At 41.9% G+C, this 18,294-nt stretch overlaps 1 protein-coding gene across 8 annotated transcripts in view; it reads right to left on the bottom strand.

Annotated features, from left to right (window-relative positions):
* The window catches only part of Plekhg1 (pleckstrin homology and RhoGEF domain containing G1), a 222,922-nt gene that overhangs the window by 76,987 nt on the left and 127,641 nt on the right, over window positions 1–18,294 (bottom strand). For 6 of the 8 annotated variants that reach the window (XM_087588368.1, NM_001429014.1, XM_087588365.1 and 3 more), the window contains 1 exon segment: window positions 10,268–10,776. In XM_087588368.1, coding sequence (XP_087444494.1) covers window positions 10,268–10,675 — 408 coding nt within the window. In that variant the 5' untranslated portion in view covers window positions 10,676–10,776. 8 annotated transcript variants of the gene reach the window in all.

The raw sequence follows: 18,294 nt of genomic DNA, 5'->3' as shown, positions 1-18,294 counted from the left end.
GGCCTCTGGAGTTACTGTTTAACTGGCCCAGAGTTTCTGGCTGGGATGAGAGGAAAGTTCTGGAAATGGATAGTAGTGATGTCCACATGACATTGTAAGCTTGTTTACTGCTGTCATGGGTGTGTGTGTGGATAAAACACTTGGGTGTGTCTACTTTACTAGCACTAAAGAGTCTTCTAAAAAGTTAATTAAAGGACTCATTTTGTTTATGTAAGACAAACATCAGACAACTTATTTTAGACACTGCAGCCATTGCTTCTTGCTATTTCTCTCTATCAGAAATGGGACCTGGGTTGATGGCAGCAGTTACAAGCTTTCGCTATTCCTGCAGAGGGCCTGGGTGTGGCTGACAGCACCCACCTGGTGGTTCACAACCATCCATAACTCTAGTTATGGATGTGGTCTGCCCTGGAGTTATCTGTATTTTGATGCTAATTTCGCTGCCCCAAGGACAGCTGCCATGTCATGTACTCAGGACTCAGGTGACTTCACCAGAACCTTCTCCCCACTGAATTTGTAAAATACAGGTGAGGGGCAGTAACAGGACAGAAGGAGGCCTGTCATTGGATGAGAATGAAGGATGGTTGGGAGAAGAGTTTGAAGGAAGAGAAGGAGACTGGAACGGAAAAGAGAAGAGGCAGGAGGGACAGGGAGAGAAGCCGTGGTAGGACAATATGGCGGGTGATGTTAAGATTCCACGCTGTACCTTTACAAGTCATTATGAATGTTTTTAAGGGATGGATTGGGCTTTCTTTGTTTAGGTAGGCAATTATATCAATTGGGCCAAAGGTTACTGTGTTGTGTAGTCTTTCATGTAGCAATTTAAATGTAAGATAGTGTGCGGCGGCTGGTCTGGGCCGCCACAGAGTTGGGATGTGTGTTTCTGGCATGGAAACCTGCCTTGGGAACTAGACAGGTAGAGAGATTTCTGCCAGGCTCAGAAAGAGGCCTTCGGCAGTGTGATATGGGATGGAGCAGAGCGGGTGAGACACTTTGCTAACTGAGAATTAAGATATCTAACAGATATCTTGGGGCACTGTGGTGCCGGACCTAGTGGGGATAAAAGACAACCTTACTTGTTTTATTTTTTATAGTTTTACAACAACACAGTTCCCGGGGATCTAACACACTGGCATGGTGTGATATCTCGGGCATGAGGCACACATGTATGTTGTGCACATACATAGATGCAGGCAAAATACTCATACACATTAAATAAAACAAGCAACTCTTTTTAAAAAGAGAAAAAAGTCCAGTCATATCTGGGCCTTAATTCTCTAATAAAATTCATCAAAACTATCAAGGTGCTTTTATATCCAGTCCATAAGATTCATAACAACAGCAAAATTACAGTTATGAAGGAGCAGTGAAAATAATTTTATGGTTTGGGGTCTCCGCAACATGAGGAATGGAATTAATGGGTGGCAGCCTTAAGGAGGTTGAGAAGCTCTACCTTAGAGTGTTACTTTAGTCATTTGAGGAAGTCTTTCCCCTGGCTTGTTGGTGCTGGCACATCTCTCTACTTGCCGTAGGCTACGAAACCAAGTAATTAAGCTTATTTTAGACATGTAGGGTAAAAGGGCTCTTAGTGACAGCCTGGGCCTCTTGGGCAAAGACACAGGGTTTACTGTCTAGTGTTTGAAATATCTATTTTGGCAGCTCAAAAGACACACTTGTGTCTGGGCTGCATTCTTGAGAGCTGAGGCTGGTGGGGATGCGATCACCAGTCATCTGTAGATTGGGGCTTTCTGAATTAGACTTATTTATGGAAGAAGAGGCTGAGATCAGACTGGCCATTTGTTTCTGGACACACAGCTGATTGTCACATGAGCCTGGAGTCCAGACCAGAGCTTTGTCCATTAAATCAACCCCAGTTCGACTTGACCCAAGTCAAAACCCTGAAAGAAAGGATTCATTTCACTATGAAATCCTTTTCATTTGTTAGAAATGAATTCCAATTACATACAGGTATGTTAGGTATATGCAAAAGTACAGCAAACTAGATGTATCCTGTAATTAAAAATACTTTTAATTTTAATTTGGTATGTATGTGTACACGGTGTGTATATGCGCATGTGTGCGTGCGTGTGTGTTTATGTGTGTGTAGGTATGTGTATGTGACTGCAGGTTCTCTGGAAGGACAGAAGTTGAACGTTGGATCTGCTGGACCTATAGTTATAGGCAGGTGTAGTCTGCCCAGTGTGGATACTAGGCAGTATTTGCTCTTACCCACTAAGACATCTCTCCAGCCCATATAACATTCCCTTTTTAAAGTACAAATTTAAGGGTCAGTGAGATAGCTCAGCAGCTAAAAGCACTTGCTGCTAAGCTTGATGACCTGAGTTTGTTTGATCACTGGGAACCAAGCAGAAGAAGAGAAGAGACTCCTTATTTTATGACCTCTCTACACACACATACCACACACACACAAGTTAAAGTATAAAGTTAAGATTTTTGCTTTGTTTTGAGACAGGGCCTCACTATGTAGCTCTGCCTGCCCTAGAACTTACTATGTAGACCAGGCTGGCCTTGAACTCACAGAGATCCATCTGCCTTTGCCTATAGAGTGCTGAGATTATAAAGGCATAGGCCACTAGGCTTGGCTTTAAGATAATTTTCTTAGTGAAAATTTTGATATAGATATACAAATCTCTAAAGTCTACTAGAAACAATTGACTTTGTAGAGGAACTAATTGCATGACTAATAATTTAGTGAGAATGATGACTCTATCTAAAATATTGATTGTATTTTTAGCACTGTGTAAGCATTGTACATGCTGGATTTCATACTCCTGATCCCATTTTTCAGGTGGGAAAAAAAATCCTTTAAAACTCTTGGCAACTTGTGGGTTCCATTGGCAAGTGGCAAAGCAAGGGTCAACCTCATTCTGGCAGCTTTGAAAGCCTGTGCTTTTATCTTTTCTTTCTTTTTTTTGCACTCCATGAGGATGAGGGGGTAATTTATATACTGCCTTTAAAAGCTATTGTTTGCTCTATAACAACAACAACAACAACAATCTCCCAAGGACCACGGACCTCTATGCTGAATGACTGTTGGACTATGAGGACCATCAAGGAAAACTTCCCTCAGCCTCACGGATGTATCCCATCAGTCTCAGCGGCAGCTCTCGTCGGGCCAGGAGCTAGGATGCTTCCATGGTCCTCCTGAGCAACCTCGGTACTAGAAAAACCCCGCCTAGGTTTCTGTTGTTCCTCCAAGCCAGATTTCTCAAGTGATAGTTTTTAATTGCTCAAGTAATAGCCCCTTTGAACTGTTTATGAGGGCTCTTTATCCCAGGTATGAATCTAGCTGATGACCAATAATTGCCCACATCGCATGAAGGGTCATTATGATGTTTGATTAATTCCTGTTTTTGAAGTGGGAATTTTCTCTAAATGGGACTGACACAACGTCAGCTTTGAGCATTCTGAATGGTTTGGATACGGGTAACTTTCCATATTCTAACAGAGTCCTTCTTGTCCTCTTTTGCTTTAAATAGGACTTGGGACTTGGCAGGTGGCTCCCATTTCAGAATAGAGGTTTGAAAAATGGGTCTCCAGAGGGACCAGCTAGTTGGCCAGTGGAAAGACCTGGTCTTGTAGGGGAAGGAAAGGTAACTTTTCACTTCAAAAGTGACCTACAGTAGAATTATTGGGGGAGGGGTAGTCTGTGGATTGCTTTTGCCTCACCTTGGGGTAGGAGTGAGCCTAAACATGGATTCCTCTGCCTTACAGTCTGGATTTGCTCACTAAAGGTTGACAGGACAGCAAACTCTTTCTCACATATCCATGCTCTATGGTTTCTTTGTTAATGCCAGAGGCATAGAGAACTGAGCAAGAAAAATAGCTTGCTTCTGGGAAACTTCATTCATGAGTCTTCATGAGGGCTCACCTTAACGGGTACCTATGAGGCATTTGCTTCTAGTTTGTTCTACTTGGTTCTAAGTGGCTCTGCTCTGCCACCCCTTCTCCCACCATGCTGGACTAATGCCTCTGAAAACTGTGAGCCAAAATAAGCCATTTCTCCCTTTAGCCCGCCCTCAGGTACTTGGAGTGTATACAAAAGGGTTTTTGTTTATATTTTAACATTTAAAATGATTTTTTTTTAGCAGTTCTATTCAAGATGTGGAGTCGAAAGGCATCATTGGTTTTAAGTGGTAAAGTGAGCTTCATGGAGAAGGGAGGTATTGAAAACGAAATGAGAATAGTTAATGCTAAAGCACCTAGATGAGAGACAAGACACATAATAGACAAAGCCGGTCTGTGTTATGGAGTGGGGCTGCTTGGCCACTTGCACTGTCTTCAGCTCTTTCTTATGAGCTGGGTGAATTCTCTCCCATAATTCATTTCACCAGGTGCAAGCAACACATTTTATTTGGCAGACCCATCTAGCCAAAGGCAGGTTGGTTTATTCAGAACGTAATCTCCTGAAATTTATAATTTTCTCCCTTACTCACTATAACAGAATATTCAAGATGGCACATACCCAGAAAGGTAGCACGACTCTAGTCCAATAGAAAGGACTTGATTCAGCAGATCTGCAGTAGGGCTTTGCCCATAGGCAGACTTTGAAATGAGTGACCCTTTCGTAGACCAGTAAAAGCGGCTATTCAGTTGCCTGCATTACTTTAAGTTTTTAAGATACCTTTTCATTTCAGGGAAAAATTCAAAAATAAAGGCTCAGACATATTAGTAGAAAGGGACCTTTTAGTTGTAATCACTGTGTAGCACTTAATTGGGCAAATGGAATGTCTCAGTTATATCAGAGACCAGTACAGCATCTCTCAATGTCTACTTTCCCATGACTGTTTTTTCCTTCAGTTCATCTACTTCTGAATTCACATATGGGAAATATTTGATTATCAAAAGTTCATGGGTAAATTTAGTCTTCCTGGTGTGCCAACAATTTCTGAGGCAGGAAAGACTGTACTTGACCCAAGAATAGTCAGCCAAATTGGGCAAATCCATCCAAAAAGAAAACTTTTCCTGAAATTATTTGTATTTCTAAGCAAACAAATTACTTTCAGAAATGAGTCAACTCTCACAATAGTACAGATGACAGTGACAATAATGAAGGACAGACACAAAGTCCAGTCTGTGTGCAGTACATTCTATGACAAATACCACTGAAGAAGTATCTTCTACACAAGCAGGGCATGGTTAGCTTCACTTCTAAAGGATCATGAGTCTCAACTGATTTTAACAAAGACCCCATGCACTCATTATGAGGAGAGTTCTTAGAAGACAGATCGAAAAGAGGCACCCACCTGAAGGCACTCAGATACCACATTAAGCAACATCACATTGATGAGATTATGCCAAGTATTACAGCACAAGTTCTTTATTAAATCAACCCACAAAATAGGTTTTCATTAAAAAAACATTATCCCTTCTAGGTTCTACTGTCTAGGAGGGAGCAGATTTTCCTCCTCAGTACTCAAAAAGACTCCAACCTAAAAGAACCTAAGCAAAGAAAATGACAAGGAAAGCTCTGACAGCCTTTCTGGATAGCCTTCTACCTCAGTCCTCAGCCATTTCTCCTTTACCATTTCTACCTCAGCCTTCTACCTCAGTCCTTAGCCATTTCTCCTTTGGGGTCTATGTAGGGCATAGGCTGCTCCAAAGAATTCCCACACAGCCATTTGATTATGGTAGAGACAGACCATGCCATTCCAAACCTAATAAGTCTGCCTTCCCCTGGATCACTTAGAGCCAAGCCTTGTTAGAAACTGTCTCCAGATTCTATAACACACTGTTGTCCTTAAGGGCAGGATGTCCTAGAACAAGGGCCATCTCAGATTCCATTTGTCCCAGTTACAGATGCCTCGAAAGGCCCAGAGCACAGCATCTGGACAGAGCGTGCTACACAAGCTCCCCAGGCCTGGGCTTGGGTTTCTTCTTTCATTCTGTCTAAACTAGAAAGGAGTGCTATTCATTGTCCTTCTGACCAATGTGATACCACTAATACTTCTCTCTAAGCTACAGTGCCAGGCAGAGTAGCTTTTCATGAATCTGCTGTCAGTACGATATGGAAATAAGTCTTCCTTCTTTATGTGTCCTGACACTATCTACTCAATAAACAAATGTACTATAAGTAAAAGTTGACTCTGGAAAATTATTTGGTCAGCTAAAACTTTTTACTTTATTCTATTTTTCTTTGCTTTGCTTCCTTCTTCCCTCCCTCCCTCCCTCCCTCCCTCCCTCCCTCCCTCCCTCCCTATCTCTCTCTTTTCTTTTCTTCTTTTCTTTTCTTTCTTTCTTTCTTTCTTTCTTTCTTTCTTTCCTTCCTTCCCTTCCCTTCCCTCCCTTCCTTTTTCTTTCTTTTCTTCTTTCCTTCCTTCCTTCCTTTCCTTCCCGTCCCTTCCCTTTCCTTCCTTCCTTCCTCCCTTCCTTTCTTCCTTTTCTTTCTTTCAAGCAGTATCTCATGAATTCCAGACTGGCCTCGAACTCACTACATTGCCAAGAAGGATCTTGAAATCTGCATTCTCTTGCCGTTACTTTGCAAGGGCTAGGATTACAGCCATATGTAACCACATCTGCTTTTATGTGGTGATGTGGCTTGAACCTAGGGCTTCATGCATGTTAGGCTCATATTCTACCCACTGAGGTACAGCCATTGAGCAAGGCTGAGTGTTTCCAATGAAGATATTCTTAAGCTTTGTCTGTTAGTGATACCTACAGCATGCAAGTTATTGTGGCGTTTGTTATCCACATTCCCACCGACAGATAAATGGATAAAGAAAATACATCATGGGGCTGGGGATTTAGCTCAGTGGTAGAGCGCTTACCTAGGAAGCACAAGGCCCTGGGTTCGGTCCCCAGCTCCGAAAAAAAGAACAAAAAAAAAAAAAAAAGAAAATACATCATCATATATGCACAAAAAGCATAAAATGATGTCATCTGCAGGGAAATTGAACTGGAGATCATCATGCTAAGTGATAGCTGGAGTCACCAAGGTAAATGTCACAATTTTTCTATATGCAGAATCAATCTTTCTCTCTTTCTCCCATTTCCTGCCCCCATGTACACACGTGAAAGCAGAAGAGAAACTATTTGGGGGAAAGGAAGGCGGACAAGGGAGGGTAATGGGGAACAAATATGAACGAAGAAGATTATTATTATGTCAGTATGAAAAGGTCATGGTAAAACCTGTTAGTTTATATGATCAATAGCATATTGTATAAGTTGGTCCACTATAAGTAGATCACTATGTAGGTCCTGTGGATTGAACTCAGGTTGTTGGACCCATCTCACCAGCCCTTACAAGCAATACTCCAAGGCTTTGACTGTTAACATTTTGGACATTAAAGCTGTAATAAGTTTTTTTTTAACATACTTTACAGATAAAGGTATTTGAAAAGCATTTTAAGTCTCTGGTATATAATAGGAGGAAAAGGTTATACTTATTTTATCGGCTTCCCACCTCGCACTAAATATGCATGTCTTTGTACATCCCCAGAGATGACCTAGTTTGTCACCTTAGAGTTCAAAGACACCATTGGTAGGGGGATGTGACTCCCAATTACCCAGCATTATACAACATCCTGAACTATTTTAAAATTCACCAAAAGGGTGAAAGAGGCTGTGAATTCTATCTGAGGTCTAATCTCAGGAGGCCCTCAAAGGCTCTTTTATAAATCATTTAGAAAGATTAAAAGAATCCTACCTTTGACCAGTCAGTCAAAGATGCATTAAACATGAAAGAGACTCTCTGGCTATGGAGTCCACTTCTCCACAAGGTGTACGGTTGGCTATTTTCCTTTCAACTTGTTTTAGTGTTTATTTTCTCACTTCATTGGTGACTGATGAAAATATAGGAAAATATAGGATGGGAAGAACCATCGACTGCACCCTAGAGTACGGGTGACAGTCAAAATCGCATATTGCCTTTTCGAATGCTAGCCATGAAATGGCTAAGATGCCGAAAGGAAAGCCACAGAGGATAAGGCAGTCACTGTGGACAATGGCAAGGGGTCCAGAGAGTCATGAAGAAAATAAAAATGCAAGGAATAAATAATAGGGAGAGAAGGCCGGCGCATGTTGTCAAATGTTCCAAAAGCTTTAGGATTCAGTAATGACATGTGGAGGTCATCATGACTGAGTCCCTATCTGGTAAGAGAAGGAAAAATTTCATCTATGTATTTTGGATTAGTTTAATACGATGTCTCTGCACATGGGACAGAAGGTATTGTCTATATAACCAGCGTGTAGAACCCAACCACCCAGGTTAGAAGGTTCTCTTCTTAGAAATCACTTAGCTGGGACAAATCTAACTGCTTTCTGCGAATGTCTCTTAAAGCAGTGTCCGAATCAATGATGTTCACAAAAATTCCCCTGTTCACAAATCTTAACAAGAAAACCTACATGTGAGTTGTAGAGGTTCTGTTTACACGGCTAACATGTACCCAGCCCCAGAAAAATTCATTCACCTGGGCATGCTACTGATTCATGATACAGAAAAGAGTACAAGATGTAAGCTGGGTTCAAAAAGCTGAACCTCTTTCCTGTGTCGTGCTGTGTGCAGAGAGGGTTAAGGTCTGCAGAGGTGAGGCAAGAATGCTTGGATTGCCTCAAACAGCACTGACGGGGTCAAACTTGGATAGGAAAAAACACCTCTCCCTGTCTGCTTGCTCATCTGTATCTAATTTCTTCTCTCCCTGTTCTATCAAGCAACCTTGACAAAAGAAAACAAAACCAAGAGTTTCATGGAATGATAGTTGAGTAAACTCCAGGTTTCTCTCCCAGTAAGATGAGTTTTGATTAAATGGGAAAGTTACTAGGAAAATGATAGAAGAGAAAAAAAAATAAACCCAGCACAAACCAATAACAACTTTAATCACACTAAGTTTCCCCAGAGGTTGTAAAATTGTTGGCGGTTTCAGAGGTACTGTACCAATGACATCATGGTTGAAAGTTAGAAATTGAGCCTCTTTGGTCTCCATTGGTACCACATATTGTTCTGGTTGAACATTAGTTGACTTTCTATTTTTACTGCGAGTGATGTCATAATTGTTTTTAGGACAGTGTCTGGCTCTGTCATCTGTGGAACTTGACACACGATCACGCTTCTGAATGTCTTTTTTTCTAAAGCTGGAAGCATGTGTGTATTTGGTGGAGAATGTGCTCATCGGCAAATATTCCACAATATTCTGAAGCATATTTTTGATTGAAAGTCTAAACCAGAAGCTAGCATGTGGCACACACCTGTAAGTGCCAGTGTGAGAGACTGAGGCGGGGGACTGTTTCAGATCAGGAGTTTGAGGCCAGAAAAAAAAAAAGTCTAAAACAGGCTTTAGGTACTGAAAAAAAGAAAAAAGAAGGTATTTGATCTATCAGTAGGCAGCAAAACGAGTAACTTTGTAATACATAGAATTACCCTAGAAATACTAATATTCCTAACAATGAGATAACATCTGAACTCTATTTAATATTTATCCCTAGAGTCTGAATGGTAACTCATAGCCAAATTAATAACAATTTCCAGGAGATGTGATTTGCCATATAATTGAGCTAAGTTCCCACTGAATAATTTATTTGAATAATTCATATGGTAATAATTTATGTAAAATCATGCAAAAAAGGTAAACAAAAAAGAAAAACAAGACAAGTCCCAGGACTTTTCTTTTCCCCATTCACTCTCTTCCTCCAAACTCCAAGCAAATGAGGGCCCAGCACAGAACAATGGCCTTAGGTAACGCATGTAATCAGCTGGGGGGGGGGGGCTTTGCAAGGCCTACCTTGCAGGCCCCACACTCCAGGACACAGAAATCACAACTGGAGTGTGTGTGTGTGTGTGTGTGTGTGTGTGTGTGTGTGTGTGTGCGCGCAGAATCCAGCTATCAGTAGTTTCAGAAACTTCTAGATACACACAGACAGTTGTGGTACAGGTGACAACAGTTGAGTTTAGCTACATCTATCATCTACTTAGAAGCTTGGGGTCCCCTCCCTTTAATTATCATCTGCTCGTCTAGCTGAGAGGTACCCTGAGATGTCTGGGGTGGAATTTTGTGGAACAGTATGCTGGCTGACTACGTGCACAGCATCATCATCATTGCTCCCGACACACTGCTGGTTTGCTCTGCAAATATTAACTGCTCCATTGACCAGGTGACTACAGTAGGTTTCTCTTCCTTTGTTTTACAGTCCTCCTCCCGCATCATAGAAGACATCACTCCCAACCCAAATGCAATTCTTTGCTTTTCTCTATATTTTTGCAAGCCTATTTTTCCTGCTTGACAAATTTACAAGTCTTTAGAGTCTGCCTTACCTCCACGATGCTTTTTAGATCTTGCACGTAGGTCCTCTCTGTCTCCAGGATTTCCTGTACAACTCTATCCACATAGAGGAGCTTGGGGCTGGTGGCCGAGTCTGCAGTGGTTTGCGGTGTGCCGTTCGTGTCCACTCTCCACGGAGCCCTGGGCTGCTTCTCACCGACTCCATCCATGTTTGGTGGCCCGGCGGGGTTGTCCTTCTGCAGCTCGCTGCTGGAAAATGGTTGCGCTGGTACCAGCTCCAGCTTTATGGCCCCAGCTTCTTTATCCTGGTGAAATAAGCCCAAGTGGCTATTTGAAACCAAAGTCATTCTGCTGCCAAAGGAACCATGGCTGTCCCTGGAGGAGGCCGAGGATGAGGTGGAGCCGAAGCTGATGGGTCGGTCACTGTCGGAAAGCTCCATAGTTTTTCGTTCTGGGCACTGAGAGGGTTCAGTTGTGGTCCTTGGATCTGGAACTCGACTTACAGCTGATGGTACTTCCAGCTGCAAACGGCGGTGCCCATCTGCTTCCGTTGCAGGAGGATAGAAAAGACAGAAGAAAGGTCAGTGATCGTCCTCTCAACAGAAGGAGGGTAAAACCCACCCCAGGCGCAGAGCATCATTACCAAGAGGCAGCAAGTTAAGTGGGAAAGGCAGACTGCGATGCTGAGGAGAGTTTCTGCTTCCTTGCATCCTCTGAGGCTGCTGGAAAGGCAGCCTCAGGCTCTTCCCCAGACCTCCTGACTTTGAATCTGCAACCTAACAGACTGCAGAGTGAGCCAGGGTGCCCAAGACGGTGAGAAGCAGGACATCCACAGCATCCTCTGTCTAAGTGTGACCACCTGCACTGACTTATATAAGCAGGTGAGTCCAGATGTACAGGCTTAAAGGCTCCTCGTCAGGACATGAAGAACAGGCAACTTTAATTAATATCACGAGTGGTTCTTAAGTGCAGAGAAAGAAGACAGTCTTACAGAATCTTGAGAAAGGTTGTTTTAGACTTAATTTCACCATTTTAAAGCAAGGGGCCTGGGTCTTGGAGACTTGGTTTAAGTGACACTGACTGACACACATTTCATTCCATCTCAGCACTGAAAATAGAGATTCAGGGCTCTTTTTTTCTAATAGCAAGGCACCCGTGCGTGCGCGTGCGCACGCGCACGCACACGCACGCACACACAACCCAAACTAAATAATACCACTGACACTCTGCAAAACAGACCCTTCACCTAAAAGCCCTTCTTAAATGAGGGTGCTTAGGCCTGCTAGCTGGTCAGCTGGTAAGGATCACCTGGTAATGGACAATCTGACTTTGATGCCCAGGATCACAAGAAAGGAGAAAGCTGACTCTGCAAGTTGTCTCACATTTCCAACTGACCCAGAAGATGCTTTCAAAATGGTCACGTGGCACCTCACTGTATCATTCTTCCTATAGTGTGCGCTCTCTCTCAAATGTAAATAAATAAATAAATAAATAAATAAATAAATAAACGTGTCATGAGAAAACTGGCCAACCTAAGAAAAACAGACAAGGTCCTGTTGCATCTCTCAAGTGACAATATCCAAGAGCTATTGGAATAATTCCGGCAGCCCACACACCAAAGTCATAAAACAACACTTTTAAGTTAGGGACTAAATGCTAGCAACATGAAGCACATTTGGGTTGTTACCATTTGTGAGACAGCATAAGGTGAGACTATCTGCCAAACGGAGAGGTGTCAATATATGTGGTACAGAAGAATTATCCTAGGTTCAAAATGGGCTGTACCTGAACTTAGACGTTCCAAAAATCATTCTTATAAAACATGCGAGAATCCAGATTTTTTTCAGCTGTCAAGACAGGAAAAGTATTTTTGCCTCATATTAATGTGATTGCAACTTAGGATAAGGGTTTTGATTGATAATGAAACTGTCAGGTCACCTCACTAACAAAAATCCCTGTTTAGCTTAGAGGTTTTATTAGAAATGAGAGTGGCGCTGAGGAGAGTGGTTGTGGAGATTTATGCTGGAAAGGTTATAGCATGACAGATATATAAGAATAAGATCAATCTTCATTTTTGATAGGAATGTGAGCTTGTTTTGACTCTGTAGTAAAGATCAAACAGCTGGTATCAATCTTTTAAGACTATAAGTCCTTCTTGTTCCTATTTTTTTTCTAGATTATGTGTACAGAAGATATTAGTGCCAACTCACAAAGTCAAATGTTAAAATTGCGAATACAACCCGAAGGTCCTCACTTTCATTGACACCAAGGAACGATAAGAAATACCTAGGCAGTGAACACATGCAGTATGGCCGCCAGCACATGGTGTGAGTTTGCTGTGAATTTTTAAAGATTTTGAAATATGCTTTCTGCTTGCTTTGTAACAACTTTATAGCCCATAAAATATGGATTGGTTTGCAGTTAAAATGCACTTGACCCAAAAAGCTTGATCCAACTTGAGTGTGGCGAAGATCCAAGAAGTGGCCATGCATTCAGACACACTTGTTGCAGAGTACACTTGCCAAAGTTCAGAGCTGCTCTATGAAAATCTAGAATGTGATAGGCTGGGGAGATGGTGCAGTGGGTAGAAACAGTTACTGTGCCAGCATGAAGATCTGAGTTTGAATCTCTGAAGTCACATAAAGCTTGACACAGTAGTATGTGTCTATAACACTCAAGATCCTATAGTGAGATGGAAGGTAAGGGTCTCTGTAAATTTGCAGGCCACCTAACTTGGCCTGTGCAGGTTCAAACACACACACACACACACACACACACACACACACACACACACACACACACAGAGAGAGAGAGAGAGAGAGAGAGACAGACAGACAGACAGACAGACAGACAGACAGACACATACCAAACTCACACACACATTCACAGAAATATACACAGTCAAACACACATACATACACTCAAACATGCACACACAGGCACATATGCATATACTCAAATATACATTCATACACATACTCATGCACACACTCAAACATACACACAGGTGCATGCACATTCACACACATACACATACTTAAACACACATATTTACACACATACACACATTTTAACCGGACACCACACATTCATACTCATTTACACTCATACACATTCACTACAGTCAAACACACTCAGAAACACATACACAGGGACAGACATATACATACTCAAACACATACCACACACACACATTCACACTCATTCACACTCATATACATTCACATACACTCACACACACACACATACATCACATACACATTCACGCACACTCAAACACACAGGCAACACACATATACATACTTAAACATATAAACCACACTCACATTCACACACTAACACATAATACAGTCACACATACAAACAGACACATGTACACACACACACACACACACACACACACACACACACACACTCCTATACTTACAAACTGTAGATGCAGTCAGATTTCTTTCAATGGTATCTATCATAATTGTGACCCTGATATTGATCCCACTGTAGGGAATGGCTACTCTCTTTGAGAAATTAAGGTCCCAAAGGTCCAATGAGTCTATGATAGGGTCAACATAAATTGGCTATGTTCAACACCAAAGGTCAGGACATCTGGAAAGTTCTAGGTAAAAAAATTGACCCCTCTAGATGAGAAGGGGTGATTTTCAGGGCCAGTCCCCACTTACTAACTAGGCAAGAATCATTTTCTCCCTGGTCTTGAAACCAGTCTTTAACATAGTCATAGGACACGTACCACTATGTTAACAGGATGAATGATGAATGAATACAACAGAGAACCCTATTTCTTTCTTATCATTTCCCTTGTTGACTATCACTCTGAGAGATGAGCAGAGATAAAGTTGATTCTGGAGTCTAAGTTGTGCCACTATGGATGGGAGCACCTTTGAGACATTTTCAAAGGTAGGAAAAGGTGGTAAGTGACAGTGAGGCTGACATATATCTGCTCCTCGGTCATTCTTAAACAGACACATGAATGGGTCCTGGTCTAAGGATGCTCCTAAACCAGACCACCGAAGCCCCTGGCACCAGCCTATTGTGTAATTGCTAGTGAGATACCTTACACAACAGAATCCTGCAGATATCTATAGTATTCAGCCAAGCTTACTTGGTTAAGTATCTTCCAAAGCTCCCAAAGACAGAAATAATTTAAAATCAGCCCAAATAATAGCATGTGATTTGAGGCTGTACTTGTTAATGAGCAGCATCTTTTATGTTGACTATGGCTCAGAAGGTAATTATAGTTTTTCTCATTTAAGGCAAAATCCCTCATAAGAACTGTCTCGTCTTGCTCTCACCTCCCTCAAAATAATCAACAATCTCTTTTGTCTGGATTCTTCTTTCTATTGTAAATCTTCAATGATTTAAGATTTATAAAATTCTGCTGCTCAACATAGCCACTAGCTCTGTGGGACCACTGAGCACTGGAGATGGGGTAGTCCAGAATTTTTTTTTTTTTTTTTGGAACTGGGGACCGAACCCAGGGCCTTGCGCTTGCTTCCTAGGCAAGCGCTCTACCACTGAGCTAAATCCCCAACCCCCGGTAGTCCAGAATTGAGGTGAGCAGAACATATTGAATGTATGTTGGATTTAAACATCAATATGAAAAAAATTATCAAATTCTTCATTAATAATTTTGATCATCTGTTGAAATGGTATTTTAGAATAGTGAGATACTTTTAATAATCTTATTAAACTTTTACCGGTGTCGTTTTGCCTTTGTAAATGTCACTACTAGCAAATTTTAAACCCTATGAATAGCCTGTGCATATTTTTATCAAACAAAGTTTATGTTGAAATCATCTAGATAACTGCATTAATATGTAAGATTTAGGAGTTGGAGAGGAGGCTCAGTGGTTAGAAGTACATACTGCTCTTGCAGAAGACCTGAATTTGGTTCCCCTCACCCACATTGGATAACTCACAGCCAGGGGTAACTGTGGGGTTTGTTTGCTGTGTATTGTAATGCTAAGTGTGGGCCCCCAGGACCTGGTTGCCCCAGAGAGGAGAGAGTCCAAACTGTGCTATGTGACCTTGCCTCCAAAATATTTTTGATTGGTAAATAAAGATGCCAAGAGCCAATAGTTGGGCAGAAAAGACACAAGGGTTGAGGGTTACTGGGCTTATGGGGTTGGAGAAGAACCATAAAAGAATGACAAAGGGAAGGGGAGGGGGGGAGGGAAGAGGGAGGGAGAGAGATATGAAGAAGAGGAAGAGGAAGAGGAAGAAGAAGAGAAAGAGGAGGAAGAGAAAGAGGAGGAAGAGGAAGAGGAGGAAGAGGAAGAAGAGGAGGAGGAAGAGGAAGAGGAGGAGGAGGAGGAAAGAATGAGTTAGGTGAGTCAAGGAAGCATGGCCCTGAGGGTTGGCTGATTGTAGTTGAGTACCTCAGATGAGAAACATAGTAAGTAATAACTTGGGGTTATAGATAGGAAAAAGATTTTAATGGCAAAACAGGCAGATCTCTGTTCTGCTCTTGTGCTCTTAAGCCTTATTGTAAGTAATAAAGTTGTGCATCTTTTGTTCAAGAACTGAATGATCAAAGACAGGGTAGAACCCCTGGATCTGGATTCAACATTTCTACAGCATATAACTTCAGCTCTGGCAGATCCAATGTCCTCTTCTGGGCACTGTAGGCATCTGCACACATGTGCACATAACCTCACACAGACACACATACACATAACTTAAAATTATACTGATTCAAAGATTTACATTTATATGCGTATCCATGGCTCAGATAACAGTGAATGGGATGATGGGAACCTTTTCTTTATGACTGTATTCATGCATGTAAAATATTGTTAGGAGTAAGGAGAAAGAGAGGGAGCGAAAACTTCTGAACCCAGTGGAGTGGCTGATTTTCCATGGCAAACTGAACCAGGTGGAATCTCTGCTTTGAATGAAAGAGTAACATGTGTACACCACTCTGCTTTCTTTCCTGGAGCTTCATTCTCTTCCCAAATCGCAAACTGAGGACTAGTATTAGACAGGTTTGGAGAACTTGACTCATGGGCATCCAGTTGATCTTTTGGCCATTACTACTGTGAAATAAACCAGTTTTACCCACACGGTCATGGCCAGGCATCTTCTGGTGAGCTTGTAGTAGTTGTGGGAGAAGCATCTGTAAGGGTCCTGGAGGCTTGCTAACTCTGGATGTAAGCACAATGACTCTAGTGCCTCCAGCATGGTGAGCAGGAAGGGAACTGGAGCTTCCAAACCACCATAGGAAGAAGCTCACTTCCTAGAGCTGCCATGCTGGGGGCAGCAGCAGTGAGACACGCTGGGAAGTCCAGGGGTGTTCGGAAGCCCTCGCTGCTCCAGTCCCAGCTTCTGGAGTGAATGAGAAGCCCATGCATTCCCACCATGTCCAGTGAACAACCCCACAGAACCCAAGTCAGGAAAGCACTTGGCAAAGTGTCTCCTGAGTTTTCAGCTCAAGGAACCCTGAGAGTTATAAACAACTATCGCTGTTTCTAACTCCCGAGGTTTGGGAGTGATTTGGTTTATAGTAGAGATTACCTAAGTAGATTCACCTGCTGTAATAAAAACTATACGTCAAGATTGCCCATAGCCTTCCCCACAGAATCCTCGAAGTTTATGTATTTCATCATGTTTACAAGGTTTCATAAAGATAGAGTAAGAACTGAATCAACCTCAGAGAGGTTAGGTTCAACAGTGACCATAGTTGGACCATGAAACAGAGACTACAGTCTGATTTCTAGTTTGCCACAGGGATTCATAAACTATTAGGGCAAAAGGAGTTTGGAGGTGAGAAAATAGAGAACACATCCTAAGCTACTTATTTAAAGCACTTGGTATCTGTACCCAGAAGGCTTTCATTGTGTGTGTGTGTGTGTGTGTGTGTGTGTGTGTGTGTGTGTGTGTGTGTGCATATGTGGTGGGTGTGATATATGTGTTTGTTTGGTATTTGTGATATGTGAGGTATGTGTGGTATGTGTGTGTGTGTATGTGTGTGGATGCATGTGTGTGTGTTTGTGTGTGTGCATGTGTGTGTGAATGCATATGTGTTTGGTATTTGTGGTATGTGCAATATGTGTGTGTACATATTTATGTATGTATGAATCTATCTCCTATTATACATACAGATAAAGATCAAACAGTAGGACAAAAATTGAATCGTGGCATATTTTCTTCCAGTCAGAGCATGCGTGTGTTTGCTCTGGTTCAATGTCCTTTTAGTTGACCACAATTATTGGTTCCGTTCCCTGATAGTGAAGTAGCTGGACAGGTGGCCTTCCCTAGTCCCATACGACCTCCTCAGTGTGACTCCAACACGGAAGTAACCAGAAGGTCACTAGCTGATGCCCACATTGTCCATTCCTAACTGCAGTCAGGCACAAGTAAAAACCTCATGTTAGCAACATGCTATATGGCCAGGCAAGTTTATTGCTGACTTTGCTGTGGAAAAACGAAACAAACCACCAACCCCTATTTTTAATTTCAATGGAAAAGAAAAAAAATTCCAGTTTCACTTTGAACAGCGCTTTCTTGTTAGCATGGAACTCCTGGTCTCAAGCAGTAAGTGAACAAGCACCATACACCAGTCTTATCTGCATGGAGCACACTTCTGTCCCCAAACATTGCTGTTGTTTGCAAGGAGGCACAAAACAAAATAACATTTTCTTAAAGGAGGAGGAGGAAGGATGGAATTCCAAGGGATTGACAATAGCCCTTGGCAAATAAATCCCTCCCCAAAGTACATTAAACACTTTCTTCACGAAAAAGGAGGAAGAGAGATTGCACTTCCTAACAATAGGGGTCAGAGTAAAGAAACCTTACAGACAGCACAATGTAAAATGATTACATGTCAGGTCCTCTGTGTTCCTTAAAGGGAGAGGACGCTGGGTATTCAAAATACATGGCCAAGGAAAGATGAATGGTTTATTAATGTGACCTGAAATTTAAATTTTAGATACCAACTTACTGCCACAAAAAAGGATGTACTGTAAAATACTAACATGACTTTTCCCAAGTAGAAATGCGTTCTTTTCTTTGACTGTTTATCTAAAAATATCTCTTTTCTTCAATA

This window comes from Rattus norvegicus, chromosome 1 (assembly GCF_021556685.1).
Source record: "Rattus norvegicus strain SHRSP/BbbUtx chromosome 1, alternate assembly SHRSP_T2T, whole genome shotgun sequence".
Taxonomy (NCBI): domain Eukaryota; kingdom Metazoa; phylum Chordata; class Mammalia; order Rodentia; family Muridae; genus Rattus; species Rattus norvegicus.
The sequence above is the reverse complement of the archived record's forward strand: the minus strand, read 5'-3'. Positions and strand labels throughout refer to the sequence as shown.